This window comes from Typopeltis vanoorti, chromosome 3 (assembly GCF_054136105.1).
Source record: "Typopeltis vanoorti isolate ZY-2024b chromosome 3, IOZ_Tvanoo_1.0, whole genome shotgun sequence".
In the NCBI taxonomy this organism is placed as follows: domain Eukaryota; kingdom Metazoa; phylum Arthropoda; class Arachnida; order Uropygi; family Thelyphonidae; genus Typopeltis; species Typopeltis vanoorti.
Window position 1 is genome coordinate 126,643,166 of NC_143551.1, and position 21,274 is coordinate 126,664,439.

General features: G+C 36.2%; 1 protein-coding gene across 1 annotated transcript in view; it reads right to left on the reverse strand.

Annotated features, from left to right (window-relative positions):
• The window catches only part of LOC150108543 (KICSTOR complex protein SZT2-like), a 1,022,772-nt gene that overhangs the window by 664,951 nt on the left and 336,547 nt on the right, over nucleotides 1-21,274 (reverse strand). Inside the window, exon 24 of the mRNA XM_090390485.1 lies at nucleotides 5,775-6,029. Within this exon, the coding sequence (XP_090246611.1) occupies nucleotides 5,775-6,029 (255 nt within the window). The remainder of the gene's footprint in view (nucleotides 1-5,774; nucleotides 6,030-21,274) is intronic.

Here is a 21,274-nt window from a genome sequence, read left to right on the forward strand (position 1 = left end):
AAAACACTTGACCGAAGACAAGAGACCACAGATATGAGATTCCTGAAAAAGATTAAGGGCATGAAAATCTTTTTCAGGAATCTTCTTTCAGATGGCAGCAATGGCAATATCACATTAAAAACGAGAATATTAGGAAAGAACTTCGCATTGTTAGCATCCAGAACTGTGTTAGCAGGGATAATCTCAGGTGGTATGTTTACTTAAACAGAATGGGAGAGGAAAGATTAGCAAAACAAGTGCTTTCTGCCAGATTGGCAGGAAAAAGACCCAGAGGAAGTCAATCCACCTAAATATTTATTTAGGTGGATTGTTGCTAATTGTTATTAGGTGGGTAAGGTGTTGTACCACCTTACCCAAGTCCTGAAGATACTTTCAGGCGCAAACTTTGTTTGCTCACACTTGGATAAAGGATTAAACTAAATTTATTATACTCTAACTAAGTGAAAAATAAACTTTCAACATCTTTCTCTAAATCCAGAGTAATTTATTAAAAAAGGGTGGCACACCATTTGGCAACTCCTATAGGTAGAGATGACCTGCTAAAGCTTCTGCCTGGTATCTCAACTTGGGCCTGGCTCCCACTGAAGAGACCTCAATAAAGGTCGAAACAAGTCTGGGTAGTGCCCCTTCCCTTAATGCATAACATTAGACATATCCGCAAGGAGATGTGTTTTGCATTATAGGAGATACTGAGACAGGAGTGTTGGTAGCTTGCTCCACCTTTGCAACGAGTTGCCCTGGTGTTGTACCACCTTACCCCAGTCCTGAAGATAATTTCAGGCGCAAACTTTGTTTGCTCACACTTGGATAAAGGAAGAAAAGAATTCAGAAATAATTAGAACATTTAATATAAGTATTCAAAAAATAACATCTTTACAGAATAACAGAAAATAAATTAAATTACACAAATATACTTGACATTTTTTTAAATTAAAATTTTAGGGTTTTTGATTGCAAATTCATAAAATTAGAATTAATGGTCATTTTCAATAGCTATTAACACCAAACTAACAAGCCTTTTTTGTGACATACTTGTTCTTAAGTAGGTTCTAAATTAAAACCTACTTTTAATCAATTTCAACTTGAAAAAGGAACATTCACCGCTCGTTAATAGTATTCTTAAAGCAATTGAAAAGTTAGGGAAAGCTAAATTATTGGACACAATAAAATTAAAAATATCGAAAGGGATTTGAATATTTAAATTATCCTTCCGAAAAATATCCCAGAAAGCACATAACTCGTCATATAGTTCTATTGCATTTATGTCTTTATTGTCGCTGTCCTTCAAGAGAATCTCTAAATCGTCAGAATTTTTTCGCAAATCTTCGTTATTAATTTGTAGTAATCTATACAAGAAATTGAAATTATCATAATATGTTTTTATTTGTTCAAAATGGTCTATTAACGAACAGATTGCAATGTCTAGAAGTGTATAAAACACATTCACTCTAAATTTATCTTGTGGCATTTCGCCATGATGCTTGTAGTCAAATTGTCGTGTCTTCTTTCGTCGTCGGACTTCCGTACCAATTTTAAATTCTTGTTCTCGGTCCACCTCTTCACTCAGTTCTTTTGCCATTTTAGAACGTCTTTAAAATTTGTATCTGATCGATACTCTTGTAAGAATATTTTAAGTTTTCGATAGATTCTAATAATAATACATTTTCATTATTTAAAATTTCAAAAAGTGCATCATAAATTTCTTGTAACTGATATCGTAGAGGGCGGATTGCATTAATTTTAGTATCTGATGACTGTTTCAATGTTAATTTTACAATTAAATGAATACAAACTTTAAAAGGATTGTGCAACGTTTGTAAGAGAATGAAAAGAAAGTGTATATTTCTTGAATAAATGCAAAGAAACTAATTGTATCTGCATTCACTTTGGCTGCATCGTTAATTATTAAATTTAGAGTATGAGCAGCACATCGCACGTAAAAAGCTCGAAGATTTTTGTTTAAAAGCAAATTTTGGAGCCCATATTTTTCCCTTTCATATTTGCCTCATTATCATACCCTCGACCTCGTGTCTTCAATGGGAACGTTCCATTTTTCAGTTGTTCCATTATTGTTTCACATAAACCATGTCCTGTGGAATCTGATATATCTGCAAAACCTAAAAAGTTTTCCCTGATCTTGATAATTCCATTGTCACAGGAAACAAAGCGAATAATAATGGTCATTTGTTCTGTTTTACTTACATCAGGTGTGCAGTCTAAAATTATGGAATAATATTTAGATTTTCGAATTGATAATAAAATTGTATCCCTGATTGCGTTACTTAAAGTTTCCAATATTTCATTTTGACTGTCTTTACTCAAATAGTGTACTCTATTGTTTCGTTGTAGGACCCTTTCAACATGATTTTCCATAACGGGATCAAACTTTGCAAACAGTTCGACTAATTTTAAAAAATGGCCGTTATTCCTTTCATATAATTTATCAGATGATCCGCGAAAAGCTAAATTTTAGCTACCAAGGAATTTTATAATTTCAATCAAGTGTTCTAAAACACTCATCCAATGTTTCTTTTCCATTGAGTCTCTCAATCAATAGTAGTTTTGTTTTTTAAATTTTTATCAACTTTCTTCCATTTTAAGAAATTTTTCATGTGAGTTAAACTAGTCTCATGTATATGCAAAGTTGTACTTACATTTCTCCACTCATTATAACCTTCTACAAGACTACTTGATTCAGTAGGTGTGAAAGGTTTGCAACAAAAGCAAAAAACAGAATTTAAAGTTTCGGAATAAATGAGCCATGTTCTTGGCACGAGGTCACCGTTTCCATTTTTCTATTATAATACGTGTCGCCAAATTTACGACCATATGTATCTCTGGGATATATTATATTTTTCTTTTGAACAGGCCCCATTTCAATTAAAACAACTCATAATTTTTCATCAATATTTCCCCATTCACCTGGATCTTCTAAATTTACAGAGACTAACAATGTGTTATATGCGTGGTCAACCACAACTAAGTCTTCTCCTAACTGTTTTTCACTTAAATCATGCGTCTTGTTATCTTTATTATTATTCCTGACACCTCCATGGAGTCCGAAGACTCATCGTGGGAGAACATCTACAACTGTCTCAACCACTACACCGAATCTCTACTACGAATCAACGCCATCTACCACCCAGCTCCACCACAACTGGTATTCTATGTCTGTAAATTGCGTGTGTTCTGAATGGCCGATTTGCCTGTATGCGGGATGAAAAACCCGAGTTTCTGGGAGAGAAAAACCCTGCTACCTCCATCTGAGATCGGCTAACTCACCTTCGATTGAAAATCATCCAGATAAAGATTCCTCCTGTTGCGACAAGAATCAAACTTAGGCCTATTCCAATCGAAGAGCGCAATGTACCGTCATTCTTCCAATTGTGCTATGGAGGCAATTCATTCAATAGTTGCAATAGTACTTTCATGCAAACTGGATGATGTGCACGGTTCTTCAACTCTGATTTCTGATGTATCGAGTTGGTTACAATCTGCATCAGAATATTTTAATATTTTAACAAATTTATTAAGAGCCCCAGTCTGTTTCTTAACATCTGCTTCTTTCACAGCATGACACTTACGATTTTGTGCACTGGATAACTTTTTTTTTAAATTTATGATTCCATTTCTATTTTATATCCACAAGAAATTATTACACAACACGACACAGAGATGAAATAATAGTCCGCACTGCGCTACTGTCAGTAGCCTACTGAGATGGAAACATCTCTACTGTGGGAATACAGAGAGGTATAAGACAGGGTGACACAATATCTCCAAAATTATTCACAGCATGCCTAGAAGAAATATTCAAACTTCTTGATTGGGAAGGGAAAGGTCTGAACATAAATGGAAGTATTTAAGCCATTTCATGGATGAAATTAAAAGATGCATGATGCTTGGATGGAAAGCATTTGGAAAATTACATACAATATTCAAAAGCCAACATCATTATGCCTGAAGAGAAAAGTTTTTAAATGTATTCTTCCTATACTGACGTATGGCTGTGAAACATGGACACTGAATGCAAAGGAAATTCAAAAATTAAGAACAACACAATTTAGTATGGAAAGAAATATGCTTGATATCACAAGATTGGATCACAAAAGGAATACATGGATAAGAAATCAAACCAAAGTCTCGACATCATAGGAAGAGTGAAAAATCTGAAGTGGCAATGGGCTGGGCATATTGCTCGAAGACAAGATCAACGATGGACAAAAGAAGTAATGGATTCCCCACAAGTTGACCGACGACCAAAAAATATATCGAATTGAACGTTGCAAGGACCTCATTAAAACCACTCGTAAGGACTCAAATTTCCTTGAAATGATCGTTACTGGTGACCGAAAAAAAGTCGCTTGGAGAAGTCAAAAGTAAAGACAATGCTATTTGTTTCTATGATTCCAAAGGCATTATCCACAAAGAATTCGTTCCACCTGGCCAAATGGTGAGTTTTATCTCAAAGTTTAGAAGCGACTGATAGCGAGAATTCGTCACATACGGCATGAGTATCGTGATTATCATGCAAAATGATAATGGTGCATTATCATTTTGCATGATATAACAGTTTTTTTTTAGATTGTCTATGATGGGGTGCAACATGGGTTCCTTTTGGCCTAATGCTCTCATAATATCATGCTTTCTCTTGTTTCTTTCAAAACATATTATTTCAAGCTTCTCAAAACTTAAGGCTCTCCTTTTTTCGCCACTTGGATTCCCATTACCAGACTTATGTCTGGGACATTGTATTAAATACTTTTATCAAGAAAAGTACACAAACTATGAAGAACAGTGTGACTAATATGACAACCCCTTGTGGGAATACTGAGATAAGAGAGAGAAAATACTGTGCGTGCATACGCTTGCATGTATTCTCTGCAGATTGCATTTTTCGCATCCACCTGGAACTCAGAATTCAAAGGATGGTCACCTCATGAAAAATCGTGCACGAGATTACACAAGTTCACATGTTGGTGATTTTATTCCCCTCTTATATTACAGACATGCATTGCATTACAGTAATGTAATGCAATGCATGTTACAATTCTAATACAATTCTGTTATTACTAATGCATTACATTAGAATTGTAACAGAATATACTGTATAGTGTATTCTGTTACAATTAACTCAATACATCTTGAATATCAAGCCATCATTATTCAATTTAGCATTGAATAATACAGTTCTGACTGTTCCTAAAATTCTGTAATGCCTCATTTCCTAAAACTTCTTTCTTGTATTTTTCCTGTTTGAAGCATAGTTCTAGCATTCCATGTTGCAATTAGTATTTTCTTGTTTAGGTGAAGATGGTGACCTCATTTATTTCAAAGGTTCCTATAGGCTCTGCCTTCGAAATGTCACCAAAACATTATTCTCTTGAAAACTTAAATAGCAGCTGTTTGGGTGATGATGATTTATGGTTTTAATGGTGCAAGGATAGCAAAGGTCATACTGCACCATATCGAAGGTTATAGCCGTAATATAAGGTAAGACAATCACAAACATCCATGCTTGTAGTGGAATTTGAACCTACAACTGCTGGTTGGAGAGCAGGTATGCTAACCACTCAGCCAAGAGCTGTGAATAGTACACTCTTAATTTTACATATCATGAAATGATGAAGGACATTAACATATGAATGGGATCTCACTACTTCTAAATCTGCTGGATAAGCTTAACTATTAAATTTCCTTTAATATGACACTGAGAAAGTGAAATGAATGGTTGTTAGTAAAAGCTCATTGTACATTTGTAAGCAAAGACTAACCTGGCATTTGATTCTGTTGTTGAAGCATCAACGGAATTTAATAATTCTTTTTTTTGTTTTGAATTGTTTACAGCAGTTCTCTCAGTTGAGCGATATGTTTGTTCCACTGTTGCTTTCATACAGAAGTCTTTCAAATGTCCACAGATCATACGGAGGAAATATGAAATATCAATTTCTAGAAGTGTTTCCATACATATTGTGTCCATTGCTGCTTCAATATCTAGCTTGTTAACAGTGTAGCCCAACTGTAGAGACCTGTAAAAAAAATTAAGATTGAGGGAGGGAAAAAAAAAAATTTTTTTTTTTTCAAGCCTTCTTCGTATTTCTATGCAAAACATTTTAGAAATGACAAATGTCTTAAAAATTATATAACTGCAAACCTTTTTCTGATAATATTTTACCAAAAAAATTCCATACACATTTGACTGTGGATTCAAATCACATCAAGGGATAAATGCATGTTTGTGAATATGTTTAGGAATGAAATGAATTTCATTACCTAGAAATTTCTGTAGAACAGTGCTTCTTGATTATCTAACCCTCAGCCTATCTAATGTTCTGATATGCTATATGTTTACAGTATTTTGTGGTTATTATTTGCAAGACTTTTTTTGGAAAAACAATTATAATTTTAGGAAACTTCTTAACAGTCATATTAATTTTAGATGCACTTTTAAGATTAACTGACACAAATATGGGATATGACATGTTATAATGTTTAACAATATTATATTTCTGCTTTCACCTATAATTATCAATATGTACATACAACAAACAACTTTTGGCACAAATTTATATACCCCCCCCCGTTTGAGTGGGTGGCATATTGAAAGCACTCAATTCTCAATAAATTGCATTATCAGAACTCATAACAGATACCTATTGCGATCTACGTTATCTTCCCAACACACACACACATTACTGCAGGTGTGTACTGCATTCTGTTACTAGCATATTTTAAGCAAGCTACTCCAAATGGATCGCTACTCTTATATGAGTGCGATGTTATAAGCTTTTAGCTGGTTGCAGGTCAAACTAATACCTATGTCTCACAGAATTTAACAGAGAAGTAGCAAGTTTTTAAAATTATTGCCAATGAGTAATCAGTTTGAGGGATCATCGACAAAGAACTAAGCATTCAAGATTCATTTACTATATTAACTTGATAATTGAAGATATTGCAATAATTTTTGGATTTTTTTTTCCCGATATTTATTTTTTTTCAAAATTAGAGTTAAATTTGTTGGCAATACTTCAGCAGTTATTAGGTATATTATGTATACATACATAAATGCACTCACCCACACAAAACATACAAAAAAATAGAGTTCTACAAAATAAATTATCTATACATCATAAAATGTGCGTACATAGATTGCTTGAAAAGAGATCAAAGGATACCATATTGTGAAGAACATAGAGCCATGTCACCCACCATAACCATATGTAGGACCTCGTTCACAGTGATGACTAAGCAATCATATGGGACATATTTACTACAAGCACAATATAGCAATCCATGGGAATTTTGAACCATTCTTTAGGCATGTAATGAGATCCTGGACTGTTGTGGGGGTGGATTTTCCTTGACCTCACCCAATGCTCCAGTTCACTCCACAGATGTTCAGTGGTGTTGAGATCAGGGCTCTATGGAGGCAAGTTATGTGTGGTAATGTTCATGTCCACAAACCATGCAGTTACAGCAGCAGCCTTATGAGACAGTGCGCTGTCTTGCTGAAAGAGACAGTGGTCAGTTCCATAGAAATGACAAAGTAGGAAGCATAGCATTATCCAAAATGTCCATATAGCTCTCAGAGTTCATTGTTTGGGGCACCACAAACAGAAGTCTGACGACAAGTAAGGAAAAACAGGACCGTACCATCACACCGTCACTACCACCACCTCTGAATTTCATAGTTGGGGTTATGCCCTTTGTTAAGAGATGTTCACCAGGAATCTGCCACACCCATTCATCTGCTCAGTAGAGGGTGTGGTGTGATTCATCCCTCCACAACACAGCTTTCCACGGTTCTGCATCCCACTGTACACACCCTTCACACCACTGAAGACGACACAGCATGTTGGTTTGGGTAATGTGGGGATTGCGGTACCTATCATGGAAATCTATGTTATGAACCTCATTTCTGAATGTTTTTGTGCAGATTTGTGTTCTAGTCAATGCCCAGAACTCCACAATCAATGTGTCAGTCAGCAAATGTGGTTTTTACATATTGTCCTTTGTATTACCCAATAGAATCATTTATATAAATGCCATCTCCAATCCAGAAGTTGGTGGCCATGGCCCTCCACTTATTCCTATCTTGAGCGTCTCTAAAGATGTGTATGGAACTTTGCCTGTCTAGACCGTTGGAAAAAAACCATATATTAATAAAGTAGTTGCACAATGAGATAATTGTAGCTGGAAAGTGTCAAGTTCTGTAGATACACCTATTTAAGTCAAATATAAAAATCCAATGACTGAACACTCAGAGCTAGTTTATGAAATTTCGACTGATTTTGGGTTTACGAACCCTGCACATATGAACCTTTTAACACGAATGAATGATTTTTATTGAAAAAGTGGTTCAAATATATAAGAAGGATATTGAGAAACTCATTAATGATTATTTTAATACATAAAAATAGCATATTACTGTATTTTCCGGTGTATAAGACGCACTTTTTTACCTTAAAAATTCATCTTAAAAATGGTGTGCATCTTATATAATGAAGGTAAAGATTGTTTCCTCTTTTCAAAGTCATATGCACTCCCTTTTATGTTCCAAGATCTTTGTAGGTGGTTAATTGTGCAATCCAATTGATGCGTGACCTTCACGTGACTCCTAGCGCGTCATTGGCTAAGAACAGGGAGTCCCTATTCAAGTTTCATAATATCTTATCCGAGTAATCAGCTACGGATGTTTATTAGTATTGAGTTGATGTGCTGAGATATTTTGTGTTCAGTTTGATATTTCCCCGTAGATTTTAGTGATGGAAAAAAACAGACGACATTCATATACTTCAAGATACAAATTGCAAGTTGTAAAATATGCGGAAGAACACGGGAATATGGAAGCTGAAAGACATTTTGGACCTCCGCCTACAGAAAAAATGATTAGAACTTGGCATGGTCAGAAGAAGATTTTGTACAATTTGCATAACAAAAAGCGCGCAGAACGTAGAAAAATTGCGAAATGGCCAGAACTAGAGACCAAAGTTTTCAAATGGGTGCAATAAAATCGGCAAAATGGCATTGCCATTTCGACAAAAATGATTCGTACACATGCAGTCAAAGTGGCTTGTGAGCGTAACATTGAAGAGTTTAAAGATGGTGCATCATGGTGTTACCGTTTCATGAAATGCAGTGGACTTTGTATGCGTACAAAAACAAAAATCAGTCAAAAAATGCCAAAAGAATATGAAGACAAAATTATTTCTTTTCATAAATATGTGATTCAACATCGAAAAATCTAAACTTTAAATCATACTTTAAAGTTTAGGTTTTTTCCAGAAAATTGTATTAAATTTCTTGGGTGCGTCTTATACACCGTAAAATACAGTAACTAATTATAATTAATAGGCCTTTGTAATAAAACAGATGAAAAACAATAAAGCACCAGGCATTGATACTATCCCTACTGAACTGTGGTTCATATAGAGACAGCACATCAATAGAATATTTAACAACCCTATTCAATAAAATACTACAAATATGGAGAGATCCCAGATGACTGGAGAACTGGAAAGATCATCCCAATATACAAGAAAGGAGACAAAAGAGACTGCAGACATTACAGACCAATCAATTTACTCTCCCACACCTATAAAATATTTGCAACAATTATACAAAATAGATTAAAAAACACCTATGAAGAACTGATAGGCATAGAACAAGCTAGTTTCCGAGGAAACTATTCAATAATAGACCAGATTTTCACATTGCACCAACTAGCAGAGCTCACCTGGGAAGACCATAAAGAACTATATTGTTGTTTTGTGGACTTTAAACAAGCTTTCGATAGCATCAACAGAGAAACCTTCTTACAGTTCTACTAGAAAAAGGAATAAGCAAATATATAATACAGTTTCTGATAAAATATTACTCTAAGACAAATGCAATAATTAAAAAGGACACACTCACAACAGAACCCAGAGCTCCAAAAAGGAGTAATGCAAGGATGCTCGTTATTATTATTACGGGTGACTCCAGTGAGTCCTTTGACTCATCGAGGGAGGCCTTAAACATCATATCCACACAACTATTCGACATTCTTATGGTATCTATCATACCTTGCCTTGAACTCATTCACTATTATAGCACCCACAACAGACTCTGGCAGCTTATTCCACTCATTTAGCATTCTAAAAGTAAAGAAACCAGCTCTAACAGCCTTGCTAACCACACTCTTGCCCAGCTTCCATAGATGTCCCCTAGTTCTCCCACCACCAGTCCTGATCTCAAACATATCCTCTGAATTAATCCTATAGAAACCCTTCAGTAATTTGAATGTCTCAATCATATCTCCCCTTTTCCACCTATCAACCAATTTCTGCAACCCACAAATCTTCAACCTGTTCTCATAAGGTTCATTCCATAGACCTGCTATCATCTTGGTCACTCGCCTCTGGATCCTCTCCACCTTCTCCCCATCAAGAAGAAACCTAGGTGACCAAATCTGGGCACAGTAGTCAAGATGAAGTCTTATCAAGGCTCGGTACAGAGGATAAAATAGATTAAAAAACACCTATGAAGAACTGATAGGCATAGAACAAGCTAGTTTCCGAGGAAACTATTCAATAATAGACCAGATTTTCACATTGCACCAACTAGCAGAGCTCACCTGGGAAGACCATAAAGAACTATATTGTTGTTTTGTGGACTTTAAACAAGCTTTCGATAGCATCAACAGAGAAACCTTCTTACAGTTCTACTAGAAAAAGGAATAAGCAAATATATAATACAGTTTCTGATAAAATATTACTCTAAGACAAATGCAATAATTAAAAAGGACACACTCACAACAGAACCCAGAGCTCCAAAAAGGAGTAATGCAAGGATGCTCGTTATTATTATTACGGGTGACTCCAGTGAGTCCTTTGACTCATCGAGGGAGGCCTTAAACATCATATCCACACAACTATTCGACATTCTTATGGTATCTATCATACCTTGCCTTGAACTCATTCACTATTATAGCACCCACAACAGACTCTGGCAGCTTATTCCACTCATTTAGCATTCTAAAAGTAAAGAAACCAGCTCTAACAGCCTTGCTAACCACACTCTTGCCCAGCTTCCATAGATGTCCCCTAGTTCTCCCACCACCAGTCCTGATCTCAAACATATCCTCTGAATTAATCCTATAGAAACCCTTCAGTAATTTGAATGTCTCAATCATATCTCCCCTTTTCCACCTATCAACCAATTTCTGCAACCCACAAATCTTCAACCTGTTCTCATAAGGTTCATTCCATAGACCTGCTATCATCTTGGTCACTCGCCTCTGGATCCTCTCCACCTTCTCCCCATCAAGAAGAAACCTAGGTGACCAAATCTGGGCACAGTAGTCAAGATGAAGTCTTATCAAGGCTCGGTACAGAGGAACAATAACTTGCTTGTCAAAGTATTTTTCAGCAACCAAGTGATTTGATGAGCTGATTTAGCCACTTTTGCAATGTGTCCCCTAAACTTCATCTCCCTATCCACCAACACTCCCAAGTCCCTGGCCTCATCAATCTCCTGGAGTACAGTTCCACCAATGTGGTATACTGCTGCTAATCTTTTCACCCCAAAATGCATAACCTTACATTTTGTCACATTAAATTGACATCCATTCTCCTTAGCCCAGAACTCCAATCTATCCAAATCATCCTGCAAGATTTTGACATCTTCTGCATTCATTATTGCCCTACCCAACTTTGCATCATCAGCGAACAAATGAACCGTTCCTCTTAGATCCTTCCCTATATCATTAATGAACAAATATTCTTTTATGAATAAAATTATCCCCAGCCTATTCAATATATATCTAAACGAAGTTGTAAAGAAGACAATAGACAATGAGCCTGGAATCAATGTCAATAGTTTAAACATAAATAATATCAAATATGTGGATGATCTCGTTCTTATTGTAAGAACCCCAAATGAACTACAAAGGTTGATCAACAAGCTAATCGAAACCTGTAAAACATATGACATTGTTACATCCTGAATTACATCCTATTTAACATTTTGTTAAATATATTTGTATATATATTTTATACTTAATTTATATGCTTCTTTATCCTCTATTATCTTTTCTTGTATGTAGCCTAACTAGATTCTACCTAGGGATATTTCCTTTTCAGATACTGGCAAATTTGTATTTATACTGCGCCAGCAGGTATCCTATAACAGGAGTTTATTCAAGTTCATGGAAATATTCCTAGATTCACTGGCATACATTCTGACACACGCTTAAATAGATATCGGTACTTTGCAGTCGTGACCAATGATCTATTACTTAAACATACACATCTAAAATTTCTCCTGCTATGGTTCTAATTTTATAAGTGGTAATTTGATATCTCAAATTCAGGCATATGCAATAAAACATGTTTATTGGAACTAAATGACAATTACAATTAAATTGAATCAAATTACTAAAACTTCTAAATCTCTTGCTAAGTTAATTAAACAATTCTAAATTAATCAAGTTCACCTAGACAGATCGAATTGTTAATCACACAGAACAATAGAAAGCAATAACAATATTACACTAAATTAAGATTCTCTCATGCATGCTATTCATAGAGTACATAATATACAACTTGTTGCTTTCTCAGTTAAGGTTATCTACTAAACAAAATACACTTATTACTTCAGTCACATACAATTAGATTTGTTCCTGACAATTCTTTGTCAAATAGAATTGTCAGGAACAAATTTTGCTATCTCAAATACGAAATCTTATCCAAGTTCTCTAAAGGATTGTCCATATTACTTAATCAAAAATAAATTTCAATCTTCTATCACTTCCGTAACATATAACAAAGCTCTCTACATTACCCAGTTCTTTCTGAAGGTCTATTAACTACCACGTGTTGTTCTGGTCATCCTTCGATTGGCTATCTCAGCACCTGGCTGTTGGCTACATCATCCTTTCTACTGCTGCTGGACTCTAACTATTTTCTTCCGTGACTGAGGGCTATCTCCGCTCCTTTCCAATGGGACATCCAGCGACTGGTATGAGTTCTGCATAGGCTGATGATTCGCGTATGGCTCTGCGTGGAATCTTGTTCAGCATAATCAGGAAAACAGCACACTGTCCGACATCATAGAATCCTGGCTCGTCCTTTCTCCAGCCACCAGTCAAGAATCCTTGAGATGAAATCCAGAACAAAAAAGAGCCTTGCAATATGGCGTGCATTGCCTTATATTCTATGTTCTAGCACCCTCTTTTTGCTGTATCCTTTTTTTCACACGCACTTGGTTTTAATGCCCTTAAGATGATCCTTACTCTCCCTATTGCTGTTAGGTGCTGTCTTCGAGGAAAGCACGCTTACGTTATTTTCCGCGTCACTGTAGCCTCCGGCGTTAAGACCGATACGTGCGTTTCAAACGCAACCTTTGCACGGTTATTCATTACCTGTCTGGTGACTTATGTTATTTGAGATAGCTTAATAGGACACAAATTTAACCTAATATTTCTTTTACATAGAATCATTAATTTGTACACAAAGTTCTTTACATAGTATTACAATTCTACTAAAAGGAGGTAATTCTAATTCTATTTACAGTTAGTACTTTATTTCTTCTGCTCGAGTACAAGTTTTTTCTTTCAGCTGATTTTTCTAACTTGTTAAATCCTGAATGAATTGTTTCCTTTTAAAGATTCTTCATTCAGGATGTAACAACATGACAATATATATACAAAAGACAAAAGTGATGAAAATAGTGAGGAACAAGAAATACCATCTTAGCCACCCTAAATGGAGAACAAATAGAAAAAGTAGATAGCTTCTTATATCTTGGATCAAAACTAACAGAAACAATAGATGAACACGAAACAATCAAATACAGAATAGCGATAAGATGGACCACCATGGGAAAATTACAGATAGGCAACATGGCATCCTATTACAACACCTCTTTTTCACAGCCCATCATTTGGCTACTTGTATATGGAAGTATGACTTATGCCTTACTTCAACCTCTTGGCATCACCTCTAGGTCTCTTTCCCACTGATGAGACCTCAATAAAGGTCGAAACTGGTCTGAGTAGTGACCCTTCCCATAATGCATAGCATTATACATCAATAATTATACCAACAATCATCTATGGAGAAGTGTGGACAGTTAAGAAATAGAAGAGAAAAACAGCTGGCATTTGAAATGAAATGCTTAAGAAAAATATATAGAACAAGTTGGATAGAAAAGAAAACAAACAGCACAGTCAGACAAGAATTATTGTATAAAAAGACAATAATAGAAAAAAATTAGAAAACAACAACTGAGATGGTTTGGCCACACTGTATGCATGGATGCAGACAGACTTCCTAACGTCCTAATCAATACTTTTCCAACTGAAAAAAGAAGACCAAGAATTACCTGGCTGATATTAATGAAGAATGTTTCAGGATTCGGAACATATAAGGAACTTTTTCAAACAGCAAGGAATAGAGAAGACTGGAAGATCCAGCTCAAGGGAAGACTCAACCCATCTCAGACGGAAGAGAAGAAGAAGGTGGTATGTTTGGTGAGTCATTCAATGTGGATAGCAAATGCAGTTGAATCCATGCTCTTTTATCTCACTATGGTATCACTGATTGTTGACCTGTGATAGCCCAATTTGTCAACAATTTTCTGAACAGATAAGCCTGCAACATGGCATCCTATTACAACACATCTTATTCACAGTCCATCATCTGGCTACTTGTATATGGAAGTATGACTTTTGCCTTATTTCAACCTTGGCATCACCTCTAGGTCTGATTCCCGCTGATGAGACCTCAATAAAGGTCGAAACCAGTCTGGGTAGTGACCCTTCCATAATGCATAGCATTATACATGTCCGCAAGGATATGCGCTTTGCATTATGGGATACTAATGCAAGTGATGTGAAATCATTAGCCTCTATATACGAGTTGCCTAGCTGTGAAGTTACTTCAAGCGCAAACTTTGTTTACTTACACTTGGATAATGGATTAAATCAAGAATACAATTTCTTGGCATCTTTAATTTACATCTGGCAACTGTTGGATATGCTAGGTCACAGTGCCCTAAAGTCTCACACAAACTTTGATGAATCTTAGTTGCAGACTTTTCTTGTACATGAAAAACTTGATGATGCCCCACACCTTTGTCTCTTCGAATTTCTTGAAAACCTCTGACATGTTTTCTAATATATCCAACTTAATTTAATACCATCTTTGATCAGAACTTTTCAGCCCCCCCCTCCCTCATAAGGAAATTACAGTCCCATTCCATAAAGCCTTGATCAGAATGCATATAGATTACTGTACTCAGATTTGGTCACCTGATTTTCAAAAGATGAAGAAATACTGTGATAGGTCCAGAGATGATTGACTAAGGTAGTTTCTGGCCTCTGGAATGCTGAATATGAAGAATTGAGGAAATGCAATTTGCAGGGTTTAGAGGAGGAGATATAACTGAGACATGCAAGATGCCATCCCCTGAAGGTTGTATAAGAAGGATGTGTTTCTGAATCCTCCTTATGCAATTGGAGGGAAATTGGAATGCACTGTCTGAGAGTGTGGTCAGTACAGAAACGATGAATGTGTTTAAGACATGGTATATTGAACTATACTGTGTGTGTATATATATATAAAAATGGGACCTCCCAAAACGAGTCTTAACACTAAAGAGGTCCGATTATAATAATACTAAAAAATCACTAATGACATCATTAACAATTTGAATTCAGCAAAAATACCAATACAATTGCTACCAAGTAGATTTACTGCTATTTAAATAAATTGGCAGTCTAGAGTTCAGGGATTTGATGGTTTCTTATTTTGACAAAATTAACAATGAGATGGAGAAGATAAATCAGAGGTAAGTGAACAAGATGAGTGGTCTGGAATGCTCCCTACGAATGCTTCTAATTTACAAATTAAAAGTCTGTGGGTTGCGGAAGTCAGTGAAGAAGAAAAGAGAGGATGTGACAAACATTTAAGTTATTATAGGGACTGGAGCAAAAAAGGTTTTCAGCACCTGGCTAGAGGGAAAGAACAAGGGAGGGGGGGGAATCACCTGAAAATTTCATAAGAGTGCCATTAGTAAGGGTGTGATGACTAGATTTTTGGGATAGTGAATGAAATGGGCTACCAGAATCTGCTGTGAGTAATTTGTTATTCAATGCATTCAGACAGATTGTGTGGATAGTGTGGGTCTTCATAATGAGTCATCAGGCTCCATGGAGTTTCCCATGCAATAATAATAATAAGAGGAAAATTAGAATACAACAGTTTTAAAAATGTTAATCATGTCAGGAAGCTTGAAAGCTTCAAATCACACTCACCATAGTATTTGTAGTAAACAGTCAATCTTTCAAAAGGATCTGTGTACAATTAATACAAAATATTTCAAGTCATAATAAACTGGCAAAACATGTAAATTAAATAAGTCAAAAATAGTTTGTTTTTTTAATGTAATTACCTCTTTCGAAATGTACTTGTAAGTCTGCAAAATTCATGCTCCATTGGCTAAGTTTCAATTTCTCTTTTGCTTTCTAGTAGTATCAGACTGATAGCGCAAGTAAAAAGAATGCACCTTGTAGCATTTATTCTCATTCCATCTTTGTTTTGTATATCTATCTATTTCCTGTGCGCTCAGTCACATGATGTAATGACATTCGAAATAAGTTTCTGTATTAAATGCTTTATTTTTTATTGATAACTCCCACATCTTGTTTCATGTAAACTGATGGACAGGATTTAAGGTTAGTGACAGTAGGTCATTTATGAAAAGCAAAATGAGTGTGGGCAAAAAAAAAAAAAAAAAAAAAAAAAAAAAAAAAAAAAAAAAAAAAAATACACAGAGACCCAGGTATTTAAAGTTTTTTTTACTTGGTTCTACTATAAATTAAAGATGCTAAGAAATTATATTCATGGTTTTATCCTTTCTCCAATTATAAGAAAAGTTGCGCATGAAGTCACTTCATGACTGGGCGACTTGTGTATATAGAAGCCAATGACCTCATATCAATTGTCTTACTATCCCATAATGCAATGCACATATCCTTGCAGACATGTATAATGCTATGCATTATGGGAAGCGCCACTACTCAGACTGGTTTCAACCTTTACTGAGGTATCAGTGGGAGCCACACCCAGAAGTGATACCAAGGTTAAAGTAAGGCAGAAGTCATATTTCCATATACAAGTAGCCAAATAAGTGTGTTGCATTACGGGATACTAAGGCAATTGATGTGAAGTCATTAGTTTCTATATGCAAATAGCCCAGTCATGAAGTTACATCATGAGCAAACTTTATTTAGACTTGGATAACAGATAAAACCAATAATATAATATCTTGGCATCTTTAATTTATAGTATAACCAAATGAAAAAATTTTCAACATCTATCTCTAATCCACAGTATTTCAGTAATAAGGTGTGACACCTTTTGGCTACTCGCATATGGAAACATGACTTCTGCATTACTTGTGCTGATCAAGAAAAACATCAAAAATCCAATCCAACAACTGACTAGCATTAATTCTTTCCAATAAAATACAAAAATATTCACATCCACTTCAACATCCGTGGTCTAAACAGCAATATATATGATGTGCACCACCACCACTTACAGTCATCTGAACCAGAAGTACTATTCCTATCAGAACCTCAACAGCCATTGTCTCCACTTCAACTGCCCAAACTACACATTACATAGGTCTTTCCACCACAAGTGCTGCCCTTGTGCATTAATCAGAACCAACATAACATGATGTGCACCACCACCACTTACAGTCATCTGAACCAGAAGTACTATTCCTATCAGAACCTCAACAGCCATTGTCTCCACTTCAACTGCCCAAACTACACATTACATAGGTCTTTCCACAACAAGTGCTGCCCTTGTGCATTAATCAGAACCAACATAACATGATGTGCACCACCACCACTTACAGTCATCTGAACCAGAAGTACTATTCCTATCAGAACCTCAACAGCCATTGTCTCCACTTCAACTGCCCAAACTACACATTACATAGGTCTTTCCACAACAAGTGCTGCCCTTGTGCATTAATCAGAACCAACATAACATGATGTGCACCACCACCACTTACAGTCATCTGAACCAGAAGTACTATTCCTATCAGAACCTCAACAGCCATTGTCTCCACTTCAACTGCCCAAACTACACATTACATAGGTCTTTCCACCACAAGTGCTGCCCTTGTGCATTAATCAGAACCCACATAACATGCCAGAGACTGCAAAAACCTTGAATCCCAACTGTCTGATTTGCTTTGGCTCAAAATTTCTATACCAAACCAACATTTCCTTTTCATATGCTCTCTCTCTATTGCTCTCCAAACACCGTCAACCTCTTCAACTATCTCTCTCTCTAAGGTTCAACTTTCTGCAGTCAAAATACCCCATTAGTGAAGACATCCTTCTTGGGGACTGCAATGTCCACAACTCACATTGGCTTCCTTCTCCAATTTCACAACAATGACCTACCTCAGATCAATCTTCCTACCAGAATACCTGACAACCCCCCCCCTTCAATTTACCAACACACTTGACCTCTTCCTAACAAGTTCACCTTCTAAGTATACTGTGGTTGTCGGTTCTCCTCTTGGTAACTCGGACCACAATCTCATACAAGTCTCTTTTGTCACCCAACCTCCACCCACCAGTTCAGTCTCATGTCCTTTGACACTACAAGGGTGCCAATTGCTCTCACTTTTAAAATTATTTGTTCTCAGCCTAAAACTATGGAGAAGGTCATCAGCAACTAACTCTTGAACCACTTTGAGTCATACCAACCAATCCAAAACCAGAAGTATGGATTCTGCCACTCAAGATGCCTTCTGCTAAGGCAGTTGAATGCAACCTCTGCTCGCCTGAACTTCCACCTCTTTCTCATCCTAATGGCACCACTGTTACTTCACCCAAAGATAAAATTGACCTTCTGGTATCACTTCTTTTCCTCAAATACTTGCATAGAAGACCAAGATAAATCACCACCTACCATACCAGAACCCATGCAGCATATGCTTCTTGCAATTTTTTGACAAAAAGAAATCAGAAAATTACTAAATAACTAGGATACTAAATATGTCTTCTAGTCCTGATGGCATCTCTCCAATTGTTCTCAAAATGCTTCGAGTTAATACCCATCCTGCATCATCACTATAATCTATTATACATCTGGTATTTATCCCAATGCATGAAAGCAATCTCATACCCATCCTATTCAAAAAACAAGCAATAGAAGGCAACTGTCAGACTACCAGCCAATTTCCATCACATGACCACAGCTCAACTCACAGCTTACGTAACCCAACACTGGACATGTGCCATGGAAAGGTTCAGAGAAACTTGTACAGTCACCCTCGACATTTCCAAAGCTTTCGACTGTGTGTAGCATAATGGCCTACTTAACAAATTGCCATCATTTGGTCTCCTGCCACCATCTGTAACTGGGCAGCCAGCTTTTTCTCTGGTTATTCTCTGTGAGTTATGGTAGATGGCTCCTCTCTTTGAGGTTCACCATCAATGCTGGAATGCCTCAGAGCTCTGTGCTATAACCTACTCTCTCCCCTGTTCCTAAATGCCATTCTCAACCACCACTAATTTACTCCAGCTTTGAAGATTCATCCTACTCACTTGACAAACCATGCAGCACTGACATCCTGGGCTATAAAGATCATCTACAATTAGTGCCTTAAACAATTATCTTCATAGTACCCTTCAATGGGGCCAAGGACAACCTTGTCATGTTCAATGCCACCAAGTTCTCATCCCACCTTCCCTTAACTTCAGTAATATGCAAATTACCAGTAGCCTCCTTGGTATCCAAAAAAAAAACTAGACACTCTCTTTTTCTCTTTCATTCAAGAGGCTATTTTACACCCAAACAACTCTGGAGTATATACAAATCCCAAATCCTCCCATGCTTAGAATACTGCACACATGACTGGGATGCTACATCTAAAACATCCCTTAAAATCCATGGCACTGTCCAAAATCAAGCAATTACGCTCATTGATGCAGTGTTTCAGCACTTTGTCTTCCATGGTCACTGTTACAGTGAACTGGCAACTATCACTCCTACACTTTCTTGTTAGTTCAACAGCAGCAGCTCCAGCATCTGTTTATTGTGCAACTGCAAACACATCAAATCTGCTTTGCTTTTTATTCCATCCACCTCAGTCCTCATCTGCACTCCACACACACACAGCACTGATATGCTTATAGGTTCTCAACCTGTCATGTATGAGACAAATATAGAGTCTAAGTCTAGGTCTCAATTCTGGCAAGGTTCGAAATGAGTGGAAAAGATGGTAAGATAATTCCGTTACATAAAGGTGGCTCTAAGACAGAGGTATCAAATTATAGACCAATTAGTATTTCTGGAATCAGTTAAACTATTGCAAAAGTTGGTTAAAGGTAAAACTCAGGAATTTATGAATAACAATATAATACTGTATAGGGGGCAGCATGGCTTTGTAAAAGGTAGGTCCCTGCATTAGTAATTTATTCACATTTTATGATAAATGTGAGTGGAAATGGATAAAGGAAATAGTTACACCACAATACTGCTGGACTTTGCAAAGACATTCAACAGAATATCACATGGAAAACTATTAAATAAATTGGAGCAAATGGGAATGGATAATGAGGCTGGTTAATATAAGGAGGTGGCTGACAGACAGGCACCAGAGGATGGATACAGTGGAGTGGAATCAAGGCAAATGAGGGAGACTAGTGGATTTCCCTAGATCTTGTACTAGTCTTGTACTAGCAACTACTCTTTAATTTGTATATTAAGATAAGAAAAGATTTAAGGCAAGATATTCAGCTGTTTGCTGATGATGCAAAACTGGAGAGAACAAATAGTTGATAAAAGTGACATAGATGATTTAAATAAATTAGTAGTATGGGCAAAGGACAATGATTATCAATATAATGTTGCAAAATGTAAGGTAATGTACAATTGGATTGAAAAGATTACATACTATAATTATGTACCATCAATATATCATATGGATGGTACAGAATTACAGGAAATTGACGAGGCCAGGGATCTGATGGTGATAGTAGACAGATATGAAGTTCAGTGGACATATTGCAGTGGAGAAGAAATAAGAAAAGTCTTTCTCTATATTATTGTTGATAATTATATTTTCACACTAGTTCAGGACTAAGAGGATACAGTAGCTCATCACTAAAAGGGATTGATTTTTAGTGATGAGCAGGATTAAACCAAATACTATATTGAGATGGATAGTGTTTAAAAAGATTATATAAAGAATCAATATG